The sequence below is a fragment of the Varanus komodoensis genome, unplaced genomic scaffold (genome assembly GCF_004798865.1).
Source record: "Varanus komodoensis strain SLA01 unplaced genomic scaffold, ASM479886v1 scaffold1, whole genome shotgun sequence".
Lineage (NCBI taxonomy): Eukaryota > Metazoa > Chordata > Lepidosauria > Squamata > Varanidae > Varanus > Varanus komodoensis.
The window spans coordinates 113176710-113198404 of NW_025335268.1; the positions used below are offsets into that span (position 1 = coordinate 113176710).

The window sequence follows — 21695 nt, forward strand, 5'->3', positions numbered from 1 at the left end:
CATAAATCACCACATCATCAGGAAAAAGGAACTCAGTTTCTTCTGCTCTGCTTCACAACCTTATCTGTCTTACAAATTCAGTGCTCTTAACACCTTCAGGTATTTAAGCAATGTTATTTTTATTAGACTCCAGTTTGTAGGTGATAATAAAAGTAATCCCTAAAATACTTTTATGTTTCTTACAAAGTTTTCTACATTCATCAAGTGATAGGAAAGAGGAGGCAGAAATCCTCCCTTAAAGCCTTTAAAGCTTAATTTTTTAAAGAGTCTATAAAATAATTCCTCAATATTCTGGTCTTTTAAAGAGACAGACACCTTCCCCTTTACCTTGTATCCAAAACCATGCTATTTATCAAAGTAGATACTTCCAATTAGATCAACATTCAGAGAGAGAGAGATAAATTTAGTGTCTGATCATCACCATGACTAGAAGTCCCCCCCCACACACACACACACACACACTGGATTTTTATTATTTGTTTGATGGTTTTTAATCATGAACTGTTCATGTGGCTATTATGACCATCAATAAAAACTTTGAATGAATGAATGAGATTTGGGTCTTCTGTGTGAAACTGTCTGGACTGATTGACTGAAAGTGCTTCCTTAGGACAGCTGTTTTCACATTGTCACATTGTCACACTGTCATCCACAGCCCTGTGGATGTCTATACAGAGTTAGTTTCCGCTGCCCAGTGGGGATACTTTAAAGTTAAGGTGTATAAAATTGCAGATTTGGTTTAAATTCAGTAAGAATTGTACTTGTGAAATAGAGTCTATCTTCAAGAGAAAATTATTTATTATTACAACTACAGTTGATGGTAGTATTTGTACATCTTGTAGCAGTGCAAGCTAAACTGAGACATTCTGCAAGATAACATATTAGAGTATTAGGGTGACTTTTTATTAAAAGTTAAAAACAATGACAGGGATATAAAAGACACTACTATCAAGTGTAAACCAACTTCATTTTAAAAGAATTATTTCTAAACTTATTTCTAAATATTAGGTATAATTCAATCACATTTTGATAGTTCTTTTGACTATCTGATAGTTCTTTTGACTATCTGTTATGAATTTTCTTTCCAAATATTTGCTTGGGATATATCATGATTTTTATCCATGCAATCAGAAGGCATATTTAAATGTGAAATGTTTGATAAAACTCTTATAGCCAGCAAAATGGATCAACAAGGTAGTCTCAAAATTTAGGGGTGTATCAAATCTAATTCCAAGAATGGAAATGGAATGGTAATAGAAACACAGCCTCACTAGCCACTGTTTGAGAGATAGAAGAGAGAACTAATTCCTTGTATAAATGATTTTCTGCATCCATTACATGATCCAGACTGAATATGTATATGGAATGGTGTTCTTTAATGATAAACTGCTAATGCCAAAAGCTCTAAGGATATGGCAAATCTTTGTTTATTATTGGATACTGAAACAAAGAGGTACAGATCAAGTCAACCAATAATAAGCCATTCATTTTACATATTTATTGTTAAATGTGGTACTTTTAATGTATCTTTCCACTGCATTTTACAAATAGCTGATTTTCTTTTGTAGAAAAGGCAGATGTTCTTCTCCTCCGTGCTGGTCTGCCATCCCATTTTCACCTCCAGCTCTCAGAAATTGAGTTCCATGAAATTATTGGTTCAGGTACAAGGAAATGGAAATTTTCGAGAAAAGGGAACATTTACATGTTGCTGTGTTCTAATTTGATTTAATTTGTTGCAGGATCATTTGGAAAAGTATATAAGGGGAGATGCAGGAATAAAATAGTCGCAATCAAACGGTAAGCATTAGCAAAATATTCTATTACATTTCTTTACTGATTAAGAGTATTTTAAAATGGCATTCTTGAAGCTTCACTTGATTTTTTCCCCCCTTATGCTACATATTAGTTACCGAGCCAACACCTACTGTTCCAAATCAGATGTTGATATGTTTTGCCGCGAAGTTTCCATCCTGTGCCGACTCAATCACCCATGCGTTATCCAATTTGTTGGTGCTTGCCTGGACGACCCAAGTCAATTTGCCATAGTCACACAATACATATCTGGAGGTTCACTCTTTTCTCTGCTGCATGAACAGAAACGGTAAACTGACTCACTTTCATGGGTTACTTTGGGCATCCGTCAGGGCTTACTGCATCATCTCCACACAGCCACACTCCTGATCATGATAGGCCTGGAGTTTGCTGGCTCTGTACCCACTGATGACATTCATATAGGTGCTGTGTGCTCATCTGCAGGCCAATAGAGGCTGTAGCTGTGATTGAGCAGAAGAAAGGGAATGGAGTGGATGAATATGTTGGATTATTTAAATTAACCAGGGAAGAAGGAAACTGGGACAAGCAGAAAGGAAGATGGAATAAGGAGTGAGGAAGGAAAAGGCAGGATGAGGAAAATGAGATGCATGGAGCAGAGCTGGAATTAGTACTGTCTGGTGGGAAGACAAGACTGAGGAAGGCGAGGATGCAATGCTGAGGAAGAGGGATACAAACCTGAAATGGAAAAACAGCTCCTGAAAAACTCAGGGGAGGACTGGAGAGGACTTCTGGCTACAGCAGCCCAATTGCTAGACAGGGAACAGGAAGTCCATACTTAGCTGAGCTTGTTCACTCAGCTTATTTCATTGTTCAAAGCTTGTGACAATTATGTCCCCAACTTGATAGTTGTTATACCTTTTCTTGTTTAAAATGTTCTTCACCATCTTGATTGCTTTTCAGAAAATAAGGAAGTCTATAAATGCAAATAAATAAGCATTTCCTTTCTTAAGTTGTTTGTGTTCTCCCTATTTCCACAGTTTGAGAACATGTTGAACAATGTTTGTATTTTGAGTCTGGCTGGAAGGAACAGCAGGTCTATTATTACTGAGGCTGCTAGGTAGTAATAATCATAGCAGTGCAGGGATTTTATGACATAACAGAAGCTAGAAGATTCAGGAGATAAATGAATCTATTTCCCCCCTCACCCCATTTTGCCCTCTCAATTCTACAAAACAAAACAAAGATGCAGACTTTATCTACAGTGTGTGGTATCTATGTCCTGTAGAGCTATTTGTTATCCAGATGCCTTTGCAATATGATGTTTCTTTCTGCTTGTGATACACAGTGGCTTGGTTTATTTGAATAAATATACAGAAGGCTGATGCATACAGGGTGAAATTGTTTACTTCTAGTGCCATCCAGCATTTATCTGTAACTAAAGCAGATCTGATCCTTTATGACCATTTCAGCAGAGCTTCCATTTAACATACAGCGTGGAAGTTAGGTGTACAATGTGAAAAAAAAAAGACAGACTGGGGAGCAAAATGTGTTTAGGCCAATTATGAAACATGTCCCTCCACCCTCCCAGTCAGGGATCTTCTTAAGAACAGAGACTTTCTCATGAGGGGAGATGGAAAATAGCAACAAACTGAGAATTAACCAAGATTTAAATAGGACTAAAGCTATTTCCAATGTTTCATATGTTCAGATCATTTCTTATTTTAAAGTACTTGGAGACAACTTGATTTACAGATGACAGAATCTGAAAGGCATTCATAATCAGTAAGTTTGACATACTCATCTCACATCTCTCTAATATGACTAATACTATGTTTTCTTTTCATTGCAGAAATCTTGACTTGCAATCAAAATTAATAATTGCAGTAGATGTTGCCAAAGGTATGGAGTATCTTCACAATCTTACCCAGCCAATTATACATCGTGACTTAAACAGGTAGATTTTGCTTTTAGTTTCCTGTCATATGTAATTCTGAAATAGATATCAGATGCCCTACAGCACTATAATAGTGAACTGCTGACATAAGAATACTGGACTGATGATAGAGGTACTTTTATGATTGGACCCATAGTCTCTTTTGAAAGCATCTGTCTAGTGCCCTTGATTTCATTTTGAAACAAAAGGCTGTCTAATAACTTGACGCATATTAATCAGATGAGAGGCTTTCATGAAATTACATATTCTGGAGATGTTCAGTAAACAAGTGTCACTACCTGCTCTTTCAATCCAATGCATTATTTCTTTTTAAGGATCAAAGACTTGGCAAAACCTCTTCAGTGTAATTTACAAGGTAAACATGCAATAGATTGCGTTTAAAAAACAGGCTTTTCATATTAAATGGGTGTATATTCCTTTCAAACCTGACTCAGACCCCTTAAATGGTCAGAGGAGAAGACACACATACATCTGATGGTAAAGCATTTCATGAGGCCACTACAGAAAAGGTTTTATCTTTCTGCCCACAAGCATAATAGATTCTTATTGATGAGAAACATGAATCATTTTTAAAATGCCTATTTGCGGGGCAGTGTCCAAAACTTACTATACTGTCAACAGGTTGCTTTCACCAGCCAGGATCTCTGAACATGAAAACCCATAAGAAATTCCCAAGGTAGGGGAAGGGAACCTTCAAAGAAAATGGCAAGAGGGAGAAATTCTCTAAAAGAGAAATCACTTAGTTCATGTACTAGAAAAAGAAGGTAGAAAGACATATAGGCAGGGCAAATAGGCATGACAGATGATTACAATCTAGAGTTCTTCTTGACAATTTGAAAACAAATCAAGATGGTATTCAATCCATTCAAGAGCTCTTTGATAGAAGATCAGTAATTGTTTATGTAACTTGTTTCTAAGCTTTTGTACTAGTACTAGAAAATGACCAACATAATATCAGATTTTAAAAGGGATCAGGTAGGATCCAGGAAATTTGCTTTTGAAATTTGAAAATCTGATTTGTTTAGTCTTTTCTAGGTAAATTATAAGAAAAGCATAATTAATGACAAATGAAGCATATGGAAAGGCACATATTTATGAATATATGTATGTATATATATATCTGGCTTCCGTACATGTAAATCCTGTCTGCCTAGCCTTTTAGAGTTCTTTTAGAATGTCAGCATGCATGTGGGTAGGAGCAGTCTGATTTGACTTTTAAGTGCCTTTTAACAACGTTCTTCCTTCAAAGACTCCTGAGCAAACTTAGCATTCTTTTCTGGTTCTGTAATTGGTTACGCAACAGAAAGCAGACATTAGAAATAAATGGTCAGTTATTACAGTGTAGCGATGCATTTGCAAGGATTTCCTCTTTCACTTTGATTTGGGAATACAGTGGTATCTTGGCTCACAAACTTAATCCATTCCACATTGGTTGTGACCCAAGTCAAATTTCCCAATAAGATTCAATGTAAATAAGGTTAATCTGTTCTGGCCCCTTCAAATGTGGCTGTGAGCCAGTTTTTGGTTGCGAGCCAAGTCAAATTTCCCCATAAGGTTCAATGTAAATAAGGTTAATCCGTTCTGTAACTACTTTTTTTTTAATCAGAAAAATTTGAAACAAAGTGACAAAGAACAACAAAGTGCTGTACAGTACAGTGGAGAACACTAATCTAGGTGGGGGGGGAGATTATTGTTTTGAGGGCGAGTCCCCCTCCATAAGACATTGGGGAGATCTCTTTCAGGGGTTTCCTCTCTTCTTTGTCTCTTAGCTGCAGGGCCAATTTTGGTGAAAAATCTGTCTATAGTCACTTGTTTTTTCCTGTGCTGCATAACCCTCTGGAAATGAGAGACCATGTTATCGTTCATCAGATTCAACACTCTGTCCGTTACAGTTATGTTGGGTGACAGAAATCCTGGCATGGGCATGCTCCTGCAGGAAAGACGGGTGCCATCTTGGCCATCTCTCCCTCCCCCCTCCTCAACCAGCATGAATGTGGCCATCTCCCCACCCCCCTGAGTGGGGAGATGGCCATGATTGCAGTCACGTTTGTGCAGGGAAGACATGCGTGATCACGGGTGTGCTCCTGCAGCAAATTGTGACCCAATTTGGTCGTGAACCAAGGTGTTGGTGAGCCGAGGTACCACTGTATGTCTTGGCATACCACTCCGTCACATGAATGCAGCTGCTGTGCAACAGTGCAGTGAACTGAGCTGCGCTCAATACAGGTTCCATGTGTGCTTTAGCTCATGGTTCTGTTTGCTGTGGGAATCTCCTTATATATACCAAAATTGGTATGTGGGGATGGCTAATATTGCTGCTTATATCCATCTCCGTGAAAATGTAATTAAGAATAATATTCAGATAAAAGTGCAGTGTAGAACTGTATTTGCATTTCTTCTGTGTTGTTGCCGGAGGCTATTAATCCACAGCTGCTTCAAAGCTTTACAGTAATATTAACTCCCCAAAAATCTCCAGAGAAAGACACCTCTGTCTTTATGAAGTGCTCTACATTGCTAATTTATGTACCACTGACTTCAGCAGTCTTTCATGTTTCTCTGCCTACAGGGTATATCTGACCACTGAAGCTGATGTGGGGTATTTAGTTGAGAAAGCATATTAAGAATGAAATATGTGCATTTCATTTTTAGTTTATCTCTGTTCTGCTTTCCAAGGAATGCGACCAGGGCAGCATATGCTATTGACACTATGCCAGAGGTGACTTATACTAGTGTTACTTCAATGGTATAAGCAGAGATGTAGAACTGAATACTGCCCCAATACTACTGCAGTATACTAACAAGCAGGGCAAATTTCATTCATCCCACCACCTATGAATATACATTTTTTTCAAGAATTTGAGGAATATGCCAGCCTGTCTTCTGTACATATGCATGTGCTAGAATAAAGTTAAGAGGTTATTTGGGAAGTTGGAGAGGTGGCAAGACGGATTAGACATAAGAGAGACCTCCATAGAAATGGGCTCATTGCAGAAGGATTAAGGTTGTTTATGAGCTGAGACTTGCAAAGTATATTAGGAGGAACAAAAAGGGCTTCTATCAACATGTAAATAGCAAGAGGAAGAGGAGACTGGTAGAACCACTTAATAAGGAGGAAGGGGATCCAGTGACTGATACGAGGGAATAGGCTCAGATGCTAAATGACTATTTTGCCTCTGTGTTTTGCCCAAAGCAGGACAGGGGAGATCTACGTGGGGTGCCAGATGAGGCTGGGGATTTAGGGGCACAGATTAGACTCACCCACACACCCCCGGAAGTCAAGTAGCTCCTCAGGGCACTGGAGATTACAAAGGCGCCAGATGGCTTACACCTGAGGTTACTTTAGGAGTTGACGGCGGTACTCTCATGCCTGTTTTGAGACCACATGAAGAATGGCTGAAGTTCCAGAGGACTGGAGGGGGGCATCAGTGATCCAAGTCTTCAAAAAGGGGAATAGAGGGGACATGGGGAATTTCAGGCTGGTTACCCTTACATCCATTCTAGGGAAGACGATGGAAAGGCTCATAATAGGGAGAGATCTAGTAACCCTAAGTAGGGAAGGGAGGTTGGCAGCCACAACTGAGGAGCAAGTACTCTGGATCCAGAGGCCTCTGAACAGACTATGGAAGGAGGGGGACAACAGCATGGCATTCAGTGTGGGTAAGTGCAATGTCTTGCACTTGGGGCATAGGAATGGATGTCATAAGTACAGGTTAGGGGACAAGTGGCTGGAGAGAAGCACTTGTGAAAGGGATCTCAGGGTGCTGGTTGACTGCAGGCTAAACATGAGTCAGCAGTGTGATGCAGTCGTCAAGAGGGTGATTGCCACCCTTGGTTGCTTAGCCAGAAGCATGGCCTCTAGATCAAGTGATCTAGGTGGTTGAGGCCCCATTGGTGAGGGTGTTCAAGGATAGGCTAGACATGGTAGGCATGTTGTGAGCTGAGCTGGCTAGAGCCAGGGGTCAAACTAGATGGCCCAGGAGGCTTCTTCTGACTCACCCTGTTTCTATGTTTCTTTGTTTAGTAAATGATGGTTTTATTTATTTAAAACATGTATATGCTATCCGATTGTGCCATCACAATCCCTAACTATGCTAACCCTAAGAATACAAATTCAGCAATCATCAGCAACAGTATTCACACTCGCATTCACACAATACTCACTCATGGCCTAAACCCTCTCCAGTGGTGATCAATCGTAGCAGGGTTGCTGGTGACCAGTTCAGCACTGTCCTGGCACACACAGGAGCTGGAAAGCCCAGGCATTTTATACCTTAAAGTTGGCACTCTCAGCTTAGTCCAACTGGATCGAACAGCGAACTTCTCTGAGCAGAGCTGATGCAGAATGTGCTGGTCTGTCTTTATCTTGAACACACACACTTGTCAAATTCCATTCTCTCTCTGAATGGTACAAGGAAGGCTTATCTTATCTGTTACGTTCCATTCTCCAACCACTCCTGGCTTTTCAGTTTTGCTGTGCAAAAATAACTACGTCTCAGTCAGTCCCATCATGGTCTTTAATTCTCCATTTTCTTCTGGGTCTTAGGCCTTCAGTAACACTGTTACATACAATTACAGAATAAAAATAAGAACAGATCGAAATTTTCTCTGATATTTTTCTTTCTTCCCCTGGAAAAATAAATGGCTACTTTGTAGACTTTTCTCCAGATTTGATTTGATTTGATTATTTTTAATGATGACCCACTTCCCTCTCTCCTCCCCATGATATACCATGGTGGTGCTTGCTGTGAAGCAAGGTGGAAAGCAAGCAGGCAATACAGCCAAAGTTCTTGCCACATATAGCTGCCATACAACAAAACAAAAACAAAAACCTTCAGGAAAACAGAAAGTACTTGTGCTAGAATCCCAGTAAGTAGTGAGCTCCACCTATGACAAACAGAGGGAGCATATTTTCCCCACTGAAATCTATCACCAAAGCCTCACATCCACTCAAGTAGGTTAAAGAATGTAAAGGGGCTATTTGTGCTCAGCTTTCCTTCATTCCCCATTTAAAATGGTTGGTTTAGTTACAGGTTGTAAGAGTTACAGTACACTGGTTTGTTTTGTGTTTTTGTCCCCACCTCTTTCATCTTTGGCCATGCCCAATCTGTTTTTAGTCACCCTCACCACTAGAAAGTGACCTGAAAGTGGCCCCTGAGAGCTTCATTAAAATTCAGTTTGGCCCACAGGATGAAAGGGTTTCCCCATCCATGGTTTGATAGTTCTTCTGAGTAATCAGTGAAATGTAGTGATGACAAATATTCCTGCTGAAAGGAACCAAGTATGAAGTCCCAAACAGCAGCAACAGCAATACAGTGGGTGGTGCTCTCCAGGGAGTTCTAGTTGGCCAGAAAAAGAGTGGCCAAGTCGCATGCAGGCAGAGGTTTGCACATATGGGATCTACAGATGGTAGCTTTCAAATGGTCACCCTACAGCTGGCCTGGATCCATGGATTAAGATCTGAGTAGCCATAGGTCTCCACTTGACATTGACAACATAATGTTTTGATGATGTCTAAGATTTTTCCGTTGCACTAGTGGAGAGGAATAATTGTAATCATTTCACAAACCCGCAATAATCAAAAGAAAGACACTGTACCATATCTGTCTTATTTTAACGGAGAAAAGTTGAGTGTCAGAACCTAGCCTTTTTTTTTTTTGTAGTGACTAAGCATCATTTTTGTGTCTAACAATCTGCAAAAGTTTGTAAGAACCACCTTAGTGATATACTGAAAGAATCAATGGCATCTCTACCGTAATAGGGCTGGGTGGCTGTTACTCCACTTTGGGGGAGAGAGAAGGGGAGGGAGGGAGAGAAAAAGAGCCCCTCATAGAATCTTAGCAATTGACTTTCATTAAATCTATATTGTATTAAGGTAGAATGATCTGTCACTGACCCTATTTCTTTAGAGAAGAAAAATACATTTAATAGGCATTGACTCTCCATTACCCTGAAAGAATGTGTCAGGCTTGAAGCACTACTGAGTTTTGTAAGGGGGAAGATTGATTACATGTGTCTTCTATTCTTTTCCTTATTTCTATTTTCCCCCTCTTCTTCTTACCACTGTTTTCATAGAAATAATGGGATGAGGTATTCTTGGCCACACTGTCTTGAGGTGGGGATGGCCGTAAGAGCAATCAATTTAATACTGAATCTGATGAACTCTTTATTAACCTTGTCTGGGTTCTGCTGAATTTCTCTCTTTCTCTCACTTGCATTTCCTGAATGCAAGGCTTAAATGGCTGCTATTCTCACACACATTTTCAAAAGCTTTAAGTCCCACTGAAGTAACAATGGCACTTGAGAGCTTTCTTATTTGCTTTGATACTCTTTCCCCTAGATATGTGTGTATGTGTATACTCATGTACACACATACACAGTGAAAAATAGATATTATAGCAAAACTGAAAGATCTCAGGCTGAGAAGAATATATTTAATAGCACATTCTCTTTTCTTTGAAAGAAACAAGACAGATTCCCGGACATTCTTGTCAAAGCAGTTTCAGATAAACTATGTTTAAAAGTTGAAAAGGAAACTCTATTTCTGGACCTAACAGAGTCACTGGCACGACAAAGTCCAACAACCAACTACTTAGGGCAGCCAGTTGTAAGTTTTTTGCTATCGGCAAAAATGAATAAAACCACCGGACTGATGCAGTAGCACTAGCATAAGTGACATCTAGTGCAATGTTAATAATGGAAGCAGGTGTAGCCTGTTTCATGCAGAATCCATCACAACAGCATCCACTATTGGCATTTTGCTAGAGATCACTTTACACAAATACAGCAGCAGCTGCATGGGTTGTCTGTCTTCTCAGAGTGCAATATAGTAAAGTGGAAAAGCATTGCTCCTTTTCTTCCTTCTTCCATCCTTCCTTTCATTCTATCCTGCCTTTCTGCCCCACCTCCTGGATCCATGGCAGAAATCATGAAGGTTCAATACCAAAGGGAGAGTATATCTCATAATGGGTAAAATTCCTCTTCCATTCATCCTTTTCTAACAGAAGTGAGTGAGTCACCAGTTGGGGATAACAGATGGTCTAGATATGGCCCATGTGCTAAAAATGCTGGCCTATGCTTGGTGTTTTTCATTTCAGAGTAGCCTTATGGGTATCTCTCGTTGATGAATGTTTTCATTTGATAACTAAGTATAGGGTCACAACATAATTCTATTTGTCATTCGCAAAACCATGTAAATGTGTTGAAGAAAAATAGATGTGGGAGATAAAAATTTCATGAACCCATTACGCTTTTAAAATTTAATATCTCATTCTATGAGTTTGCTTTATTTGAAGTTGAAAGTCTTGAAGGCACTGATTTGTGAACGTTTTAGTTGGGGGAGTATAAATTTTGTCTTCCTGTAAAGAAATATTTTGTTGCTCACTTGGCTGGTCTTTCTGTAGCCCTAGCAATAATATGGGTGATGCTACACTGTTTTGTAGAGACCATCAATTTCACTTTCCCCTTTTCATGTGTCCTGCTGCCAAATAGTTCATTTATTTTCAAATACTTGTCTCTCTGCTAAATCTACTTGGCTCTTACAACATTTTTTTGATAAACACCATAGGGGAACTGTGTCTACATTTGTACTTTCTAACTTGCTGTGCCTTTCATAGTCCATATGTCTGGAACACACATTGCAACAAAAACCCATTTCCAGTCTCCACGGTGTCATGATATGGCTGCAAAGTGTAGCGTCTCTTTCTCTACCTTATGCCACACACACAGTTTACAATAATTTAAAATAATCCCATCTCTGAATCTGAATTGATGACAAAGAATGGGTCACCATATTTCACTTGGTTGTTGACTGACACACTACTCTGGGCAAGTTAAAATATGTCATTTGTTTGTTTGTTTGTTTCCTCAGCTATGCTGCCCCATAACCCAAAGGTTCTCTGAGAGGTTTACAAATGCTGAAAACAACATACAATTTTGATAAACAAAGCAGATAAAATAGATTAAACAACAAAACAATAGTTGAAAGCATCTCATCATAAAATGTGAACCACACGCAACATGATAAATTCAATCAATAAGTTAACAAACCAAGAATAAATAAATACCATCTAAGATCTGATTACTTAGTTTCCATCCCTAATTGTAGCCTTAGGGTGGCCTTCGCTTCCAAACAATGTATACTGCTTTACTAACTGGTCACTATTCCCATATTCCAATGGAGCAGCGTGTCTGCATCTGTGGATCACCCAAAGTAGAGGACATTTTGCATTGTATTCTTCATTGCTCATTATATTGGAAACGTAGGGAAATTTTTTTGACTAGTATACAACCTGCATTTAATGCCTACTCTGATTCAGAGAAGTTAGTGTTTTTGTTGTCAGATGTTGATGTGCACGTGTCATATCGAGTATCTCTTTTTGCTCTTCAAGCTAAAAAGATAAGAGCTAGAGAGGCTTTGAAGGGGATACTGCCCAGAATTACACCTGGTCTGTCTTTTAGTACTATGTTTTAATACATTTGATGTATGGTTTTATTTGTTAATTCAATGTTCTACCTTGTTAACCTGTAAAGGCCTATGAATAAATGCAATAGACTGACTGACTGACTGACTGAGAATAAATATATAAGTAATCCATAACAAAATATAACAGTATAAATTAAATAAATTAAATTAACAACAAGCTTGCTTAAAGAAAAAAATTTACACCTGGTGTCTAAAAGAAAGAGGAGTTGATGTCAGCTGTATATCCCTGGGGAATCAGTTCCATAGTCTTGGCACTATTGCCAAAAATGCCCCCCCTTTTAGCGCTTTTCCCTTTTATCTAATGGGGGGCATTTGGAGAAGTTCCAAGGAAGATCTAAGTGGGTGTGTAGAAATATATGGATAGAGGTGTTCTCTCAGGTGCTATGGTCCCAAGCCATTTAGGGCTTTATATGTCAAAGACAACAGTACGAATTTGGCCCGGACTGGAACAGGGAGCCAGTGCAGCTGACAGAGGACTATTCTCATCAGCCAGTCCTCATAAGCTGCTAAGCTACCCTGTTATCTATTAGTTGTGATGTCTGGACTGTTTTCTAGGTAGCTCCACAAAGACCACATTACAGTAATGCCAGTGAGAGGTTACCAGTGTATGGGTCACTGTGGGAAAACTCCGCTCACCCATGCAGGAACATAGCTGAGAAATCAGCCGAAGCTGAAAAAAGATGCTCCCAGCCACTGAGTCCACCTGAGAAACCAGGGAGAACGTGGGTCCAAGATCACCCCTAAGCTATAAACCTCATCCTTTATGAGGAGTGCAATCCTGTCCAAGATAGGTTGAAAATTTCCTAGCTGGAGTGCAGGCTTTCATTCCATCCCTGCAGCTCAGTCTTAAATCACTACTGACAATAGAAATGTTGCAGGACAAACTGGGCTTGTATTTTCATAAGCAGTAAATTGCATTTAGACCCCTAACTTTCATAAAAGGACAATGGAATCAGGTGTCCACAGTTCCCCTATGCAATAAATATGTTTATTTCTGAGTAAATGCCAATAAAACACCTAAAAAGAAAGATAATCGATACAAAAGATGAAATGGGATAAGCGGCAGTCACGTTAGTCAACAGGTCCATTTGGCAAAGTGGATGTGCTGAACTGGTGCCTAAAACTGGTAATGAATTGAATGAGAGCTAATAAACTGAATCTAGATCAGATGTTCTGTTGACAGCTTTTTGCACACTCCTGACTTATAAAGCTCTAAATAACTTAGACCTCACAAGCCTTTTAAAAAAGAAATCTTATTTCACATTAACTACAATAACCAGAAATATTCCTTGAAGAATAGTCAGAGCTAAAGGATTTAAACATCAAGGTAGAGCAAGACTTATATAAAGAAGCAACTAACATCTTAAGGCAAGTATTGGGAAATTGTAACATGATCTGGTCATATAACAGGCACAGTGCAGCCATTAGCAGAACCCTGTTTTTCTCTCTCCCTACCTATGTGGGTACGTGTACAGGCAATGCAATGGATTGTTAGGGCTAATGAGTGGTCTGCACCTGCCACCAAAATCTCCACTGAGCTTACTGTGCCTTGTAAGTGAACCATATTCCATATTCCACTGGCCAGTAGTCAGATTTATTAGGTTGATTTTCTCTGAGAGCAGGAACTTGGGCTTGTACAATGCCTTGTCCAAAGCATCTCAACTAGGTCATATCTTGTCATTTCATTACCAGGAAAAGACCTTTTGTTATTCCCTCAGATCTTTACATGTTCTACCAGTTCAAATCTGTTTAATGTTTCTTTTATCTCCTTTATTGCTGATCATTATTGAATTCTCAATTTACTTTTATTCTTGTTGTAAACTGTTCTAAACATTGGTTATAAGATTACATACAAATGGTATACAGAGAGAGGGAGTGTATTTATCTTTGTTACTCATAAATTAAGAAGGTAGATAATAGATCAGTAGCTAGATAGACAGATGATAAACTGACCAGATGGAATGCAAGTAGTGACTCAGAGAAGTATTGCTAGTTCTATGTAGTTTATCAAAGTAAACAACACGTGATGAATTTACTAAGCATTCTGAAATTATCACCAGTGAGGTGCTATTCTGAATTTTACATAAGAAAATTCTGTACTGATATTTTGTAATGTTCCATGAAAAGTTATCAACACAAAAAAGACATTTCAGAAGTAATCTGTCCTTTGAGTAGAGGAAGATACTTTGAGTGAGTAAAAATTGTTGATACTTCACATCTGAAAGCATTTGACTGGGATGTAATGTAATGCATATCATGAACAGAGCCAGCTGGACCCAGGGGTCAGACTAAATGGTCCGAGAGGCCTCTTCTGACTTGGCTCTGTTTCTGTGGTTCTATGTATTGCAGGTACAATTCTTTGTGGAGTGTGTGCTGGCTGTGTTTGGATGAATGCTATGTCTATGCCTTGCCCATGGAAGAAACATGATAAAGGCAATAATAGCTGAGCTCAACTGCTGATTCTGCTGAAAGTATCCACCACTACCTTCTCAATGGGAAAGGAAAAGTGAAATGTCTCACCTATCCTATGAGAATGTAAATTTTACTTGTAGGTGGTGCAGTAACTTCTCTGCAATTGTAATCCTCTTTGCCTTATTAAGCACTGGTGTTCAGAGCACATAGTTTTGTTTCTATGTTTCTTTAGTGGAAGTGATACCAAGCACAGTCACCTGCCCCATAATTATTTAATGCTTTTGTTTTTCCATGTCCTTATTCATCATTTATTTTTGCATCTATATCCTGCCTTTCTTCCTCTTGCAAGGCAGCTTATATTTTCCACTTTATTTTCACCATAAGAGTGCCCCCCATGTCATAGACTGCAAACAATTTGATTACACTTGGGCCATTTTGACTCAGCCTTAGCTGTGTCTCTCTTGCTTTGCTATCTGACACATATTGTCTCTTGATCATATAGGGTTTCCACTGATCATGTGTACCAGAAGCTCATCATGACAATATGGCAAAAGAAAGTAAATAGTACAAGGAATTCCCAATAGGATTTCTGATATCACTAAAAGGTCTTTAAAAATGTTCACTTTACTGGGAAATTGTTTAAGGATCTTGGACTGTTAAGCATTACCATTCTGGCAATTCTGTCATCTTGTAAAATGTTGCATTAAATTCTGTTATCTTACTCCACTTCCAATACTGTTATCAATAAATATGCCCTCAGTTTCTGTTGTTCTCTGGAAATATAATCCTTTACATAGTCACCATGTTCAGATCAGTTCCTTGGTAAATTATATCCCCTTCCCCTTCTTTCTCATTATACTTTGATGACCATATCCCTTTGTTGTACAGCCACAAAGTCGTTACCAACTCTTCACAACCCCATGAACATTCCTCCAGGTTCTCCTGTCCTCCACCATCCCCTGGAGTATGCCCATTCCATACCCTTGGGAATGGAATGTTCCATACCCTCTTAACGGTCAGGAAGTACTTCCTGGCATCTAAATTGAACCTTGGTTCCCTGAGCCTGGCCCGGTTAGAATGTGTCCTGCCCTCCTCTGCAGGGGAGAACTGGTGTCTACCCACCTCCACGTGACATCCCCTCATGTACCTATATGTTGCCAACAGATCCCCTCAGTCTCCTCTTCTCCAGGCTGAAAAGACCCAGTTCCCTCAGTCTTGCCTCATACGGCTTTCCTTGCAATCTGGTCACCATCCTTGTGGCCCTACACTGCACTGATTCCAACCTGCCTATACCTTTCCTGTAATGTGGAGCCCAGAACTGTACACAGTACTCCAGTTGCAGTGCAAAATACCTCTAAACCTCAGAGGTATTTCTGCACCTCACCCCACAAAAAACTAATAAGTTTTATGACATAGTGAATAGTAGCAGAGTGACTTAAGTAGCTCTGTGCAATTGAAATCATTGTAGTATGCCATCTTCTAACCTTTATTCCCCACAAAGTGTCAGCTCATTTGACAGAAAATTGAATCTACTGCTGTGCCTTCTGTTATTAATCTGCAAGATCTTGGAGCTACAGAATGAGTTCAAGTTGAAGTAAGAACATGCTTGTTCTGTGGGCCATCTTTTATTTTTGTCCCGGAGTGAGGAAGCATCATATTAAAGACAACTAAGAGCTCTAATGCAAGTTTCCTAGCATATTTGAAAGACAGTATACTGTTACTGATGTATGGGGCAAAGCTATATCTAAAAAGAGATTTGGTTTCCTCCAGCAGGTTCTGTAAACCCACTTACAGTTTTGCTGCTCTCTTAAGATCTGTGGTGTCATGTAAGCAATCACAGATGGCCTCTGTCTTTGAGGGATGCAGCCAAGAGTGTCAAACAGACATATTTCTTTCAGGGCTCACTTGCAAGCTGCGGGAATTAAGAGACAGTCAAACACAAAGACTTTCACTTTTTGTTCTTTTGGAAGTTAAAGGACTTTCTATGTAAAGACAAATGCAATTGCACAGCTGAGCATCCATTGTAGGGGTAAGCTTTTGGTTCATGCATGCTGTGATAGAATAACAATACTGCTCATAAAAGGGAGAAACATAGTATCTAACTTGGCAGTACAGCCCACTTATTATTGCTAAAGTAAATATAATTTGAATTATCTCTCCAGAATGAACATGTTCAATTAAGCTCATTAAAATGTAACTGAAGGGTATAGCTCATCTATATCATTAAAAGTACAACAGAGTGCTGATGAAGAAGAATGGCTGAGATAATAATACTGCAGGAACATAAACTGTGTCTCACATCCCCACCCCCACCTCCAGTGGCCAGTCCACGTAAGAAAGAAGACAGCATGCTGAATAAGTAGCTGTTTTTGTTTTTGTTTTTTTGTTTTTGTTTTGTGTTTCCATTCATTTTACAAGCTGATGTGCTTTACAAGAATCCAGCTTCAGGCAATGTCAAGAGGCTGGAAATGTCAGTCCCAAGAAAAAGGTACACAGGATCCCAAAGAGAGCTGGGAGATGTCAACTGATTAGAAATGTTATGTTACCCCATTGAGATGCACCTACCCACCAAAGTCCTCTGAGAGAGGGTAAAATCTTGCTTATGAGTAGCACTCAGAAGAAGTGCTATTTCTAAGGTGGGTGTTTCTTTGTCTGGTTACCAGTCCAGCCTGCTCTTTTAGTCAGTGATACTAAGCAAAAGATTGGCTTTCATCTTGGAGTGTCACACAGAGGTGGGTAGAGACCTATTCTCCCCTGCAGAGGAGGGCAGGATGCACTCCAATGGAGCAAAGCTCAGGGAACCAAGGTTCAAACTAGAAACTTGCCTGAAGTCCTTCTCTTTCAGTAAGGAGCTTGCTCCTCCCTCAAGGGGCTCTTGTTTGTTGGAAAGTAAGATGGTGAGAATGACAGAGTCCCTCCAGAGCTAAGCAGCTTGTTTCTCCTGATGCCTCCTTACTTTAGCTTGGAGTCAAAGATGAGGTCAAGCATTTCCCAAACAGGTTGACTCTCATGCTCCATGTGAGAAACTTCATTAGGCAGCCTTGCAAGAACTAAAAAGGATTCAGTCCCACTTCCTCCACTTCAAAACCTGAGAATGACTCCCACTACACAACCTGAAATGCACATGAGACTGGCCCACTCTCTGCATCAAAGTCAAGAATCTGCAGGGCAGCCCTACAGAAAGCAGCAGCCCAGCCTGATTCCTCTGCTTCCCCTTCTGCATGTACAAGAGTGAAAATCTTCACATGCTGGGATGAAAAGCAGTTGGGCAGTGGTGATGAGGAGAGGGGGCAGCAGTAGTCCCTCTGCCATTCTCACCCTTGTTTGACAGAGACATTCCCAATTTGGTGCTGAGGTTGAAGATGCCTCTCTGGCAAACCAGTGTAAGAAAGGGGGTGGTAGCAGAATTCATTGTGGTGCAACTGGCCCCCAATTGGACACTTCACCCCCCAGATTCTTGCTAATCCCACTCCTGCAGGAGCAGCAGCAGGGAAACATGTTTTCTCAAATGATTGCCCAATGCTGCCCAAAATATGGTATTTAGTGCAGTAGGAGCTGGGACACCTCTGAGAGTCCTGCTCTTGCCAAGCTGCTCTACAGTTCTGGCCTCAGTACCACAATGTGTTGTGTTTTCTGGTTTGGATGACACAATAAGAAATTTTTGTACAAAGAAACCATAGAAGAGTCCATTGTTTCTCAAAACCAAATGACCTCATGGAAACATACATGTCATAACTGAAAAAGACACAGAGAAATTAAAAGTTTATTAAACAATAGTCATAAAATATTAAAGCCTTACTTGCCATACAGTGTTGGTAAACTGACTATCTGAATCTGTTCTGTATATTGTATGCTGCAGGTAAGTGTCCAATGGCCAGTGTTAATGAGATATGAATGAATAGGTGATGAATACATTGCTCCCACTTAGTAAGTTCTGTATGTTTATTTTGGGTTTCATATCAATATACTATCAGTGGGTGCAATTGCTTTATACATGTCATTGCAAATTGAATTTGAAAACTATTCTTGATGAAGTTCACAAAGTCTTGCAGTTCCAAGTTGAGAAGCTGAAACAGGCTTACTTCTTGGGAAGAATAAAGAGAAAGAAAATCCGCAGTGGGAATAAGGGATTGTTAAACAAATGTCTTTGAATCAGGCAAAGGGATAGCCCTCTCCATTTCAATTTCCAATTAGCTGCACCACTCTTTAGTGAAAGAAAACCCAAAGCCCTCAGGCCTAGCCTCCCTTAAAAACAAAGGACTCTGGTTGGAACATAGGTTCAGATATTTCAGTAGCAGTTTATTTTCCTGATGTTTCCATATGTATATTTGAAGAGGTTACAGATCTCACTTTCATGCAGATATGGGAAGCCAATATCCCTAAGTGATTGCAATCTCCTTTGAGTTTTTTTAAAATGCTTTTTTAAAGTAACCAATTTCAACACATCCTCAGATGCAAGTTTAAATTTTCAAAGGCTCATGAGGTGCATCCTTGGAGCTTCTGTTTGCTAGAAATAACTTTAACCTACTTCTTTGCTGTGGTGCTACCCAGATATGAGACAGAAGTGCTGAAGTACATAAAGGCTTGTTTAGGATAAACAATGGCAGGTCACACAGAAACTGCTCTGCGGGCAGAGCATTCTTCCATTTGATGCTGAAGTTCCTTGGTAGACTTGCATCCTTTCAACAGCAAAAGACAGGATATCCCTGAATGCCCAGTTTCTATACTTTTAACCTCTCTGGGCCTCTTCTTTGCCTTGTGATTTCCTGCTTCCTACACGCTCACTCTTCCTCATCGGTATCTTCAGCCATGAGTGATTCTTACTGTACTCAGAATGCTGACCCTGGAAGTTTAAGCAGTGGAACCTAACATAAGAGATGCACTGGATAAATAGCATACTGGATACAGTTATACATATCTTCTCCTTTGCTGGAATGCTTTGTGTTCTTAAAACTGAGGAAGTGACCATACCAACCAGATTCCACAATGAGTGAAAACTGGCACAGAATCAATAGTTCACGGATCCAGTTCTGAGCTGTGGTCCCAAGTGGTGCAAGTCATCACAGTAAACTCTAGTGATTCTCCAAATATGAATTATGCAATATCAAATTTTTGCAGCTTGATTTGGACCTCTTGACACATGCATAACCAGAAGCAAATCATGACGAATAATAATCACTGAAAAGATTGCTATCAGAAGCAAAGGTCAGTGTGTGTTTATTAATGGAATTGGTTTACAGACCCTCATGGGCTGAACTAGACATGACAGCAGGGTCCTCATCAATGAAAACAGCAAAAGGTTATTGCTTAAATGTAAAGCAATGAGATTTATGGTAGGAGTGGGGTTCCAAGCAAAGGATTAGCAATGGAGAGCAGAAAAAGAATTTCTTTGCTTGCTCATTGTCCCATAGAAATCTCTTCTCTTTCAAGGTTCAATCTTAGACATTTTTAGACAGAAAAAGGCCGATGACTCTCAGCATGCCCAAACCAGCATCCTTTTGCTTTCTTAGCATCAATCAATAATTTAATCAGATCAATATATATTACTATGTTTGCTATAAGGTGGGTAATTTCACCAGGCATCTTGTATTTCTTTCAGGATTTTTTTATTTCTCACTTTTCATTTTTTCATGTTTCCTCTGTCACCTTTAATTTTTTTTCATCTTTTTGTTTCTAATCTTTTCATTTTGTCATTTTTCTTATTTTGCATATACATAAGCAGTTTGCTATTCTGAGGTATATCTGAATGTCTGGTGAACAGACATATGTTTTGCGGTGCCAAGTTAAGACCTTTTTATTTCATCAATATTTTAATAAGTTTTAATATGGTATTTTGAATATTATATTTTTAACTGCAGCCAGAGTGGGTCGATTTGTTTATGTTGTTGACACTTTGTAATAATTTATTTATACTGATATTTGTATTTTATTATGTAAGCCATCCTGAGGCTTTTGCAATAGGATGGCATATAAATATCACAAATAAATAGATAAAGTCAGAAATTGTTGAGAGCAAGTGTGATGGCAGGGTTGGGCAAGTGTTCCTATATGATGCTAGTTCTCCCACTTTTGCTGATTCAGGTTCAGAAAATATTGAATGAATAAATATTTAGATGGGATTGAAAAGCAGGGCTTTTCTCAAGGTCCTGGAATACAGCAGGAAGATATGACATAGGTGATTAGCCCAAGGACAGATGTGGAGGTGGACCAGACAGATCCTGGGAAAAGCATGGAGTTACAGCTGGTAGAAGATGCCACTGAGGGGCTGGATCTCAGCCCCTTGAAGCCCTCATAAGCCCTAACCCTAACCCTGTGGCCAGGTGTCAAAAAAGGTGATAGTCTCAATGAGGAGTGTATGGAAAAGATGCAAGCTTGCATCCACAGTGCCATTCCCAGAGAGTTGGGACACAAACAGAAGGAGAGTTTTGGGAAGTAAGCACTACTTTGGGTTCAACACACTGCTTTGTGTATGCTCAGAGGCTCATCTGGATAATTTACAATTAGAAACAATAAAGAGCATTTTCAAGAGAAGTGACCTGAGGCTGGTGATTGTCAGAGGTACAAAATGCAGCTTATTGCAGAAATAGTGTGCCCCTTTACATTTATTAAATGGCATCTTTGATTGCTTCTTGATGTTATATCTTAAGTGCATCAAGAGCCATCACTAACAGTTGGATTATGACAGCAGTGTATACACTGATACACTGTAGAAAAAAAAGTGGGGGGGAGGCAAGAGAAGGTATTGAACAGGCTGAGGACAAGATACCAGAGAATAGTTCTTTGACTCAAGTCCTGATCTTGCATTTGTGTCCATTCTGAAGAATCACACTACAGTTGAGCTAAAGTAACCACATCTTTGGAGAAATGATCACAATGCTATTGAAAAGAATAAATACACAGTTAAGTGGAAGGACTAGAAGGACCCTTGCTTTCCAACCAATCTAGTTGTGGTGGCATTGAGTAGGACTGTGATTTCACAACCTAACCTGTAAATTCCAGTGCTGTTGAGAAGAGGTAAAAGCAGAGGGTGGAGTGATGGACAGTCTTCTAGCAAAAACAAATCTTTTCCTGTCT

The 21695-nt window shown here is 39.6% G+C and overlaps 1 protein-coding gene across 2 annotated transcripts in view; it reads left to right on the plus strand.

Annotated features, from left to right (window-relative positions):
• The window catches only part of LOC123028671 (serine/threonine-protein kinase TNNI3K), a 133991-nt gene that overhangs the window by 64425 nt on the left and 47871 nt on the right, over positions 1-21695 (plus strand). The window contains exons 14-17 of one of the 2 annotated variants that reach the window (XM_044440811.1): positions 1569-1661; positions 1740-1797; positions 1907-2101; positions 3623-3727. In XM_044440811.1, the coding sequence (XP_044296746.1) occupies positions 1569-1661; positions 1740-1797; positions 1907-2101; positions 3623-3727 (451 nt within the window). The remainder of the gene's footprint in view (positions 1-1568; positions 1662-1739; positions 1798-1906; positions 2102-3622; positions 3728-21695) is intronic. The other variant, XM_044440821.1, reaches the window with a different exon arrangement.